The following is an 11443-nucleotide window of genomic DNA, read 5'->3' as shown; positions in this document are numbered from 1 at the left end:
GCCAACCTTGCTCAAAGAGGAATTTCAAGAAGTTCAGTTGGACATTCGGTTTGCTGGGAGTCAGTTTGATAGAGACGAAGGTGGAAGGGAGAAAAAACACCATTTAGTCAACATGACTGAAAGGTAAGGGAAAGTTTGCCTTATTTGCCTTTCTTGTGCCTAAGGAACAAGTTAAACTTCAAGGGATGTTTATCTAATCCTAGAAAAACTCTCTCTGAAATATAATTTTTTTCCCGAAGTTATTTGCTTGCTTGTTCCAACAACACGGCTGTAAAAATGAGTTTAAAAGGTAGTTCTGCTTGTAATAAGCCGCTGTAAATTATCTTATCAGATACAAATGGAGAAAAATGAACTTGTAGTGAGAGGAAGCATTTTTGACCTTTGCATTGTATGGACTTAATAGAAGGTTTATATAATTGCTGTGTATTTAATGCAGTTAAACTCAAATCCTGATTTTTCAGCATCCAGGCAAGATTGGTTCTATTTATACGTTGGCATTATTCATTGTGGCAGTTATTAAGGAAGTCAGTGGAACTGGCTTGAGAGATTAAAGCAGTTATTTACTTTAAACAATAAATCCACTGATCATTAAAGTAGTTATGCATGATGATATTTATAGGTTGGGTGTATGTAGATTTGGTATATATATCTGAAGCCAGAGTAATCTGACTGATGCTAGAAAATGTTGTATATTTGTGTGACCGACACGTCACAACCAGGATCCAATCATCCATCATCACTCCACCTAAAAGAACTACAGTGGGGATTTGCAATATAAACTTTGAGGCTGGCAATATAAACTTTGAGGCTGGCAAAATTTAGCTGTTATATTAAGGCCAATTTCATTGGCTGGTTTCCAATGTTCCTAGTCTCGCAGGAGGTTTCCAAAGCAAAACCGTTCTTGTGAATTTGTTAGTAGGAGGAAGGAGGCTTTCCCCATATTTACACAACAGGAGTTTCACAGGCACTTTAGAGTATAGTTTCCTTTTATGAATGTGCCAGTTCTGTTGGAAAAATATTGCAACACACAAGAAATTGAGTAACACGAAGAAGAGAATGTTGTTCTGCAGGACTTCTTCTGTCACTTGTTTTGGAATTTCTTCTGCCACTTGTAGCATGATTTGTTCCAGTATAGAAAGTTCAATTTCCCTCTGGGATAAATACGAGGGGTATTTTTTAAGTAAGGTCCGTTTTGTTGTAGACACTAGTAGTTTGCACGCATACCGCAATGAGCATGTGCTTCGTTTACCGGCATGCCTCGGGAACAACTGTGCTCAGTTTCCGCTCTGTAACTAACCTGTACGGTTCTGTTCTGTGTTTTAAAAATGTTTAAGACTATCAACTCACCCGCCGCATGTGAGGTTCGCTCAGTGATACGGTTTTTGTCAGCAAGGAACCTGCCTGCTGCAGAAATTCATCGACAGATTTGTGAAGTGTACGGTGATACTGTTATGAGTGAAAGCAAAGTGCGTAAGTTGGTACAACAATTCAAAGATGGCTGTGACAACGTCCATGATGAGGACCGCTCCAGTCGCCCTTCTTTGATTACAGACGATTTGGTGGCTTTTTATGAAGAGGGTATTTTAAAATTGGTTCAGAGGTATGATAAGTGTTTGAACAAACTTGGCACTATGTCAAAAAATAGAGTGAAGTATGTACTTTCTGAAAATAAATTTTCTTTTTTGAAATAAACTTTCATTGCGTACTTATGTTCAAACGGACCTTACTTAAAAAATACCCCTCGTATTAACCTAGGTCGGATCTACACTGCCTATATCCCAGGATCTGATCCCAGATTATCTGCTTATTCCAGATTATCTCGCAGTGTAGACTCAAATAATCCAGTTCAAAGTGGATCCTGGGATATAGGACAGCATAGATTGAGCTCTAGTGTGTTATTCACCAACAGTTCTGCAACCTCAAGAACCATCCATTCTAGATATTTAATCAAACCTTTGGCAATAGTTTAAGGCATTGGGACATAATCCAATACGCAATGAAATCTCAAAACGTGGAGTTAATATGTCACAAGTTACTTTGTGGTACAGAGGAATCAAAATGCTGTTCTGAAAAATAACTGTTAGTGTTATTAGGTATTTTTGTGTTCCACATTATTCAGGGGTCATGCGGGGAGTGAGAAGTTTTTATTTGTATGTGTCGATTAAAAAGTAATATATTAGCTAGATGTAAAAGTGGGTAGTGGAGCCCTCGGTGGTGCAGCAGGTTAAACTGCTGAGTGGCTGAACTGGCTGACTGAAAGGTTGGTGGTTCAAATCCGGGAAGCAGGGTGAGCTCCCACCAAGAGATGAATGTACAAGGAGGTTTAGGTGTCATGTGTACATTTTCCCTTTATGTTAATCTCTTTGCAAATCTCTCTGTAACAAATGTTTGTGCGTTTATATTTGGCCTGCACCTTGGCAACTGAGTCTGTTTGTTCTTAATTGGCATTGACTAGATATTTACCAGGACACACCCCAAACAATAAAAGAGTGCAGGTGATAATTCTGTTGTCTTCACAGCGTAGGTTGTTTAGGTAATTTATGAAGTGCACCTGTTCGACACAAGGCTGATGTGATTTAAGGGAGAGCAAAAGAACATAGTATAGTATAGTATGATATGGTATGGTATGGTATGGTACGGTACGGTACGGTATAATATAGTTCTTCCTGTGTGTTGCTCCTGAATGGTAGAGAACAATGTTCTTTTCAAGTTACTAATATTAGTCCCTTCTCCTTCAGTTTCTCTCCTAGCCTTCAACTATGTCCATAACCTAACATAACTTAATTTCAAATAACTATTCAACAACATAACACTAGCCAACACACATTTTGGTGCCTTAAATGTTAGACCTGTTTCTGAGTATATTTGACCTGATTATTCAAAAAATGGCACCAGTTTCCCCCTATCAGGCATAGTTTTTGAGATACAGAACATATGCCATATACACACACCACTCTTCACTCAGTTCACCCATTAAAATCAAGCTATTTTAATGTAATGTTTAATTTAATATTTTAGACACAGAGGACACATTATTTTTTTAAAGTCTGCATATTTCATACCACAGATTTATAATACAAACTTTTCTGTCATTCAACACACTATATATAAGAAAGCAGAGCTGATGCAGTCTATCCAGTACAATATTTTGATATAGTGCCCCAAATAACCCCAGGAGCAGGCCAATGGCACTGTTTCATTATCTGGGCAGAGACCAAAAGGAGATGCCAGACAAAGAAGCATAATCCATTTTATGAAGGGATGGGGGGGGGGGGGGGGTTGAAGGAGTAAAACTATTTATTCCTGTTTTGCTGCTATTCCCGCCATCCTTTTCATAATTATGGAAACAACACTCCTGTATGACATGGTAAGGGGGGGGGGGAATAACCAGTGAAAATAGGGAAAATGGTTTTTCTCCTTCACCCCCCCCCCCCCCCCCCCCCCGTAAAATAGACTATCCTTTTCTGTCTAGTGCTCCCTTGCGGCTTCCATCTGGATAATGGAATAGTATCAGGCCTAAAAACAATGACACAAAGAAAATATATATAATTAATTTGGAAACCTAAAACTGAGAAATTGTCAACTCCTTACTCTGTCTTTTTTTTTCAAACAAACAAACAAAACAAAACAAAACCCAGCATTTCCAACAGTGGATGTGCATTGCTCACCATGCCATCCCAGAATGAACCTTCATGGAAAGTCCAACTTCTCATTGTCAGGATGACATGAAGCGCAATCCACCAAGATGGGAATTTCCCAAGTCTACATTTCTGGGAGGTTTTTAATCTTAGTACGAACTGCAGTACAATCCTGCCAAATGTTACCTTAGCAGACTTAAACTTGTCCAACTTGTAATCTATATAAATAAAAATGTAATGTTCATTTGTGGGATTAACAGAACTTAAAAGCCACTGGAAGAATTGACACCAAATTTGGACACAAGACACCTAACAACCCAATGTATGTCCTTCACTCAAAAAAAAAAAGATTTTGTCATTGGGGAGTTGTAGTTGCTGGGATTTATAGTTCACCTACAATCAAAGAGCATTCTGAACCCCACCAATGATGGAATTTAACCAAACTTGGCACACAGTTCTCCCATGACCAACATAAAATACTGGAAGGGTTTGGTGGGCAGTGTCCTTTGGTTTTGGAGTTGTCGTTCACCTACATCCAGAGAGCACTGTGGACTCGAACAAGGATTGATCTGGACCAACTCTACACAAATACTCAATATGCCCAAACTGGTGGAGTTTGGGGAAAATAGAATCTTGGCATTTGGGAGTTGTAGTTGCTGGGATTTGTAGTTCATCTACAATCACAGAGCATTCTGAACCCCACCAATGATAGAATTGGGCCAAACCTCCCACACAGAACCCGTATGACCACCAGAGTGGGCCACAGCAACGCGAGGCAGGGATGGCTAGTGTTGTATAAACATATTGGAATGTTGTCTTACAAACATCAGCTAGTGAAGATGTTAGTATACATGGAGCAGGAGTAGCCATTGATCTCATGGAGTATGAACATACAGACAAAGGATGAGGCCTCATTTGCAAATCATAACAGAGAAAGACACAAACTCTTATCCAGTGTGATCAAACATTGCTTGTCACCCTGTAACGCAAAGATCTTGGATGGTATGAAACAAACAGTGACTCTGTTATCTATATAGTATAGGTTGTTTAGATATCAGTGCACCTGTCCAACATAGAGCTGATGAATTTAAGGGAGGTTAAAAGAACAGATAGGACAGTTTTTCTTATAAAGACCCACAGAAAAAGCTCTGAGAGATCTTATTGTAGACCAGAACATCCAGCATGAGTTGTTAATGATCTAGTGCAGTGGCTCTCAACCTGTGGGTCCCCAGATGTTTTGGTCTTCAACTCCCAGAAATCCAAACAGCTGGTAAACTGGCTGGGATTTCTGGGAGTTGTAGGTCAAAACACCTGGGGACCCACAGACTGAGAACCACTGATCTAGTGTGTTTCCTCCCCTGCCTTCTATGGCTCCCAACAGCAGAATGGGAAGTTAGTATGTTCGGTAGGGCTTATAAATTTCACAATTATTTCATCTTTATTGGCCTACTATATCAATAAGCCTGCTAAAGCTTTTTCAACAGGTGTGGTTATTGCTTCAAATCTAAAATAACCTCTTACATTTGGCAATACATCTGAATCATCTGACTGTTTCATCTGAATTTGGCAACACATCTGAATCATCTGACTATTTCATCTGAATCAACAGACTGAAGAGTTCATGGTGGACTCAAGGATCTAATGTAAGATCAGTTAAGAGAAAGACCTGAGATTGCCAGAAGTATTAGATGGCCTAACTATCCATCTGATACTGGAAACTAAACAGTGTCAGCTTCAGTTGGTAATTGGACGAGAAACCTCCAATGAATGACACTTTCTATTTGCTATATTGCAAAGGACAGAACTGACTACCGTATATACTCGAGTATAAGCCAACCCAAATATAAGCCAAGGCATCTAATTTTACCTCAAAGAACTGGGAAAACTTATTGACTCAAGTATAGCCGAGGGTGGAAAATGCAGCAGCTACTGGTAAATTTAAAACTAAAACTAGATACCGATAATATTACATTAATTGGACATATAGTACTGACATAATTCTTAAGGACCTCCAAGCGCCTGTCATAATACATTCAGCTAAAGGAAGATAGCTGGAAACTCTGTTGCTTCTCCTGTTCTCAACCAACATGGAAATTTAACAAATCAAATGGCATTGGGGGTAGTTGTGGCTTCTACATTGTAAAGATGGGTTTTGGGGGAAATGACCCAGGACTATGTTGTAGCTATGTGCTGGAGATGCATCTCCTGATACTGGATCTTGACTGGATCTTGATCTTAATATTTTTAGAAGTTATTTATTTTTGACTCCTGGCAAAATGATATTGTGTAAACAAACTGTTAAGACCTTGAAAGCTTACATGATTATGTAAAGGAAACATATTTATGAAAAAATAGTAAAAATGGTGATTCTTGACCACTGAGCTAGCATTGTGTAATGGCTTGGGCGTTGCAGTAAGATTCTGGAGACCAGGACTCAAATCCCCATTCGGTCATGGAAACTCACTGAATGACCTCGGGTAAGTCACACTTTCACAGTAAATCTCTGAACAAAGCATTCCAAGGAAACCCTGTGATAGGTTCATCTTAGGGTCACCATGAATTGAACACACATAGTAACAAATCATGGTCACATATCTCAATAGGACTTTCCTGCTTAACCAGTTTTGACCAGACAAAAATAGAGTTTTCTCTAGAACAGGAGTGGGAAAAGTGAGGGCACCTCATACACCCAAAGGTTGTCTTTGTGGCTTTTGACTCCTCCAGACTCCCCTTACCAGATTTTTCTGATTCAAGAAAGATGGTGAATTGCTTGTCATTGAACCCTCCAGAAGTGATAGTTCATCTTCTAAATTGGTAACTTGTTCTTGGACTTGTAGCTGTTGCCCATTCTTGCTTTATGAGAATGGTGGATTTCTCCTTATATTCTCGAAGGCTTTCATGTCCGGAATCACTGGGTTGTTGTAGGTTTTTTCGGGCTATATGGCCATGTTCTAGAGGCATTTTGAGGATGCTTGCCATAGATGCAGGTGAAACGTCAGGAGAAAATGCCTCTAGAACATGGCCAACATGGCCAACCTACAATTTCTCCTTCCTTTCGCTGAAAAGAAGAAATTAAAATAAGCTAATTTATTTATTTATTTATTTATTTATTTATTTCGAGGTTTTATATACCGACCCTCTCACCTTCAAAGAGGGATTCGGACCGGTTCACAACATGTGTTAACATACAAAAAATATACAATAACAACACAATGCCACTTCATTACACGATTAAAATATCAGCACCATACACATTAAAACATTATCATCCCAGTTAAAAGAGTCAAATCGTCCGACACCATCGCAATCCCATTCATCATCCTCCTTTCATGTGGGCAAAGAATTAAATCAGTTGTCAAATGCCGCGTTCCACAACCAGGTCTTTGTTAGTTTCCTGAATGTCATGAGGGAGGGGGCAGTTCTGATCTCTAATGGCAGGGAGTTCCAAAGTCGAGGGGCCACCATCGAGAAGGCCCTGTCCCTCGTCCCCACCAGCCGTGCTTGTGCAGGCGGAGGGACCGAGAGCAGGGCCCCTCCAGACGATCTTAGTGGTCTTGATGGTTCGTAGGGGAGAATACGTTCGGAGAGGTAAACAGGGCCGGAGTCGTTTAGGGCTTTATATGTTAACACCAGCACTAATCACATGGACACACGCCAATTTTTGCTATTCTGGGATGTGGCAATTTCCAAGCTTCGGCTCACAATTAATGTCCCCCCCCCCCCCCCGCCAAAAGAAGGTAATATGGAGTTAATCTGATCTGCTATTTGTGTTTCATACAGATGTTTGGATCATCATGCTCAGAACAGGCCTGCTGAAATCAATGAGGCAAACTAATTTTGGCAATCATATTCAGGGCTGGTTATATTGGATGTGATGTTTTGTTGTTAATTTTGGCAACTTAAACCTTCAGTGAGTTCAATGGGTCTCAGCTAAATTAAGAATATTATTTCTAGATGTGCTATTTTGAAGTAAAATCCTTCACTTATAAACATCTTATCATCATGAACAAAGCCTCGGGATTATAGAACAAATGTTCCTCTCCTCAGGACATTCTTTTTACAAAGTTACGGTCTTATGATGAAAAGTGTCTTTCTGGAGCATATCCGAGAGGTTTTGAACATTTTCATAGGGGACATTTGGAAATGCATCTGAATGTCTCATGCACTATTTCTGTCATGTGTACTTATCCACTTCTTCTATCAGTTTGTATCCCCAGGCTTTCCAACATGCTTACAAAAACTCTAGCTTTCTGTCAGTGCACATTTAGATGAGGAATCATTGCTTTTTGCAGGAATTCACTATACAACATATTGTTCCTGCTTCTTGGCTGTTGGACTGCAGGTCCCAGAATCTCTACTCAATGTAGCTATTGGTAAGGAATGCTGGGAGTAGTAGTTCAGCTATGTATGGAGAGCCTCCTGATTTCTACCTCTGCATTAGGCATAGTAATCAATGATGTTTGATACCACATAACTGTCATGGCACAATGCTAGGGAATTATTTTGGTGACACACCAGCTTTCTTTGGCAGTGAAGACTTGTAAAACCGTAATGCTCATCTTCAAAACATCAAACTATGGACCAATTAAAATGGTGAACTGCATTACTTCTACAATGTCAAGGCACTCTTAGTTCGTCAGCGTGCTGGAAGAAGCAAAGACCACCAGCATTGAAGCAATGGTCCTCTGCCATCAACTCTGCTGGACCGGCCACGTTGTCCGGATGCCTGACCACCATCTCCCAAAGCAGTTGCTCTACTCTGAACTTAAGAACAGAAAACGGAATGTTGGTGGACTGGAAAAGAGATTTAAAGATGGGCTCAAAGCCAACCTTAAAAACTCTGGCATAGACACTGAGAGCTGGGAAGCCCTGGCCCTTGAGCGCTCCAGCTGGAGGTCAGCTGTGACCAGCAGTGCTGCAGAATTTGAGGAGGCACAAGTGGAGGGTGAAAGAGAGAAACGTGCCAGGAGGAAGGCGCATCAAGCCAACCCCAACCGGGACTGCCTTCCACCTGGAAACCAATGCCTTCACTGTGGGAGAAGATGCGGATCAAGAATAGGGCTCCACAGCCACCTACAAACCCACAAGAATAGTAATCAAAGAAGACCATCTTACTTGTCCAACGAGGGATCGCCTAAGTAAGTAAGTACTCTTAGTTGTGAAATTCCATGTCATTGCTATTGCTTTGTTGTTTTACTGATGCATTGTAAGCCACCCTAAGTTCCCTTGGCGCGATGGTGGCGGGGTATAAATTATTATTCAGTCTCAAACCCTAAGGACCTCTTCTATTTTCAGCAGCGGCGGCATTTTTAGACTTCAGTCATGGAGCTTCCACACTTCAGGTTTTTAAAACTGAATAAGCCAATATCTGATATTTGTTTGGATAATTCAGCTGATCATTTTTTAAACAAATGTGCCATGCCTTTCTGTTTATTTCTAGGGAGCCTTTGAACCATGAACTTTCCAAGTTGTTCAATGAACTATGGGACGCAGATGTGAACCGCTTTGTGCCTGGGAAAGACTACACAATTTCCTTACAGGTATCAATTGTGTAAATGCAAGATGTTGTAAAACTCCATACCGAAATAGTGCAGATTTTTTTATTGTGTATTTCATAGTAGCAACAAAGATTACCATTTTCTGTGTCCAATAGCCAGGGTGCTGGGAATTAAGGGTGTGCGCAATGGCAGAAATATGTTCGGTTTTTATTTCAAATTTTGGGTGCTCCCCTCTCGCTATTCTATGTTTGAAAAGATTCTTCCTGAACTGGAAACAGAACTCTGGATTCCGAATTACAAATTTGAATGTCCCCCCAATCTCCCCGTAACTGGGAAGGGGAGGTACCAAATATTTAAAATGAAAACAAAAAAAGAACAGATTTTTGCTGTTTTGCCGACCCCTACTGGGAATCAAAACTATCAGGAAGATACTAGATTGAACAAGGCTTATTTAGAGGAAACTGCACGTGAAAAGATATCTTAACAATCAAACTGATCTGATAATTCAGTCTGCCAGTCAGTTGCCATTTTTGGACATCAAACTAAATCACTATTTAGGGTGATAAAAATGAGTCTGAAGATCATATGTTTCCTTACTTCCACTTGTGTAATGATAAGGAAAGGAGAATTTGGTTCTAATTCACATCTTCTAATGAATTGTGGTTTATTTTAACTGAATAATAGAAAGAATTGAAAATGCATTTGATGTCCCCAACAAGAAAACCACCCACCTAATATAGGGATAAAAACGAAGTGTGGCTCATTGTTGGCCTGCAACTCTTATCAGTTCTAGTCAGCGTGAAATACAGAGAGCTGAAGTCCAGCAACAAGCAAAGGAATATCACATGTCTACCTTGATGTAGGAGACCGCTATATTAACAGTCCCCATACTGGTTTTGATTGGGAAAAGGTACTGAGCCAGGCGGTGCCCACCTTTACCCCAAATAAGATGTGATTTATATTTCCTCGTAGAATAATATCAGCAATTTATTTACAGTATGTTGTCTCATATTGTTCAGATCAATTCATTTTAGTGACTCATCCCATCACTGCCCATGAACAGTTGGGGCTGTCACATGCCATAATCAGGCATGTAGCCGGGGGGGGGGGGGGGGCTTGAGGGGCTTCAGCCCCCCCCCCCCCGAAATTCTCATGGTGGTTCGTGAAAAGGCCTTACTGGTGCATTATTTAAACTGTTATGTTTATTCATATCATGATCTGATCACCATACTCAATATATCCCATATGCATGGGGGTATTGGGGTAATGATACAAAAGGTTTGCTAGGGTAGACTCTCTTTCACTCAGACTCAGCCCCCCCCCCGAAACTCCCCCTGAAAATGTTTTAGCCCCCCCCCCCCCCGAAACGAAATCCTGGTTACGGGCCTGACCATAATGTATACTTAGAATATTGGTTTTGTAAGTTTACAAATATATAATAAACACAACAAGGGAAAACAACCTTAGGTCCTTCAAATGTCTTAGATTAGTGTCCATAGTTGCTGACCATTGGTGATGCTGGTGCTGTATTATTTGATTTTTCACCCAAAACATCTGGAGGGTGCCAGTTTGCCTACCCTCAAATACTATCAAAATATAGTCAGAATATTTGTGCTAAATTCAGTTTAAATTTAAAAACCCTACCCAGATATTTGCTTTTCTAGAATCAAATTACCTTGCATCAGATTCCAGCATTGTATACAGGCAGCCAATTCTCCATTTGTAAGAACTCTATGTTTTGTTATTAGGGGAAAGCTGGCTTTGTTCAGCAGGGAAGTAACATTGCCAGAGACAGTGCATCTGAACCTCTGTTTCGCAATGTAAATGAACAACGGCTGAAGAACACAAAAACCTATTCAAGTAAGGTTACCTCCTTCATACTATTTTTCTTTCTAAGAGGGACATATTTATTTGGGTTTTTTTTTTTGTATTAACAGAAAAACAAAACCTAAGGAAGGAGGGAAGACCCAATACTATCTTTTATTAGTACAGCAACCCTTCCATATTTACTGCGGTCACAAGTAAAGAACCCTGAAAAAGTGGAAAACCTATAAACTTAAAAAAACCCCACCAAACTATTTTTTAACCTGGAACAATGTCTCTTGAGGAGTCACTAACCCCCCTCTAGTATAATGGCTATTTTCCAGCAGAAGTTGACCACAGAATTGCACTGAAGGATCAAGGGAGTCATAGAAAGAACTTTTTGATCAAATCAGCAAAAGTGAAAACTGCAAATTTGGGGGCAGGGGAGGAGGCAGATGATATTAGCCTTAGCAATGAGGGACAATTCTGGACTGATAAAAAGTT

General features: G+C 40.1%; 1 protein-coding gene across 1 annotated transcript in view; it reads left to right on the top strand.

Moving 5' to 3' along the window:
* The window catches only part of LOC132776486 (poly(U)-specific endoribonuclease-A-like), a 31360-nt gene continuing 19917 nt past the window's right edge, over window positions 1–11443 (top strand). Inside the window, exons 1-3 of the mRNA XM_060778187.2 lie at window positions 1–123; window positions 9079–9178; window positions 10885–10996. Of these exons, the coding sequence (XP_060634170.2) occupies window positions 113–123; window positions 9079–9178; window positions 10885–10996 (223 nt within the window). The 5' untranslated portion in view covers window positions 1–112. The remainder of the gene's footprint in view (window positions 124–9078; window positions 9179–10884; window positions 10997–11443) is intronic.

Source organism: Anolis sagrei, chromosome 5 (assembly GCF_037176765.1).
Source record: "Anolis sagrei isolate rAnoSag1 chromosome 5, rAnoSag1.mat, whole genome shotgun sequence".
Lineage (NCBI taxonomy): Eukaryota > Metazoa > Chordata > Lepidosauria > Squamata > Dactyloidae > Anolis > Anolis sagrei.
This window is presented reverse-complemented; position numbering and strand designations above follow the sequence as displayed.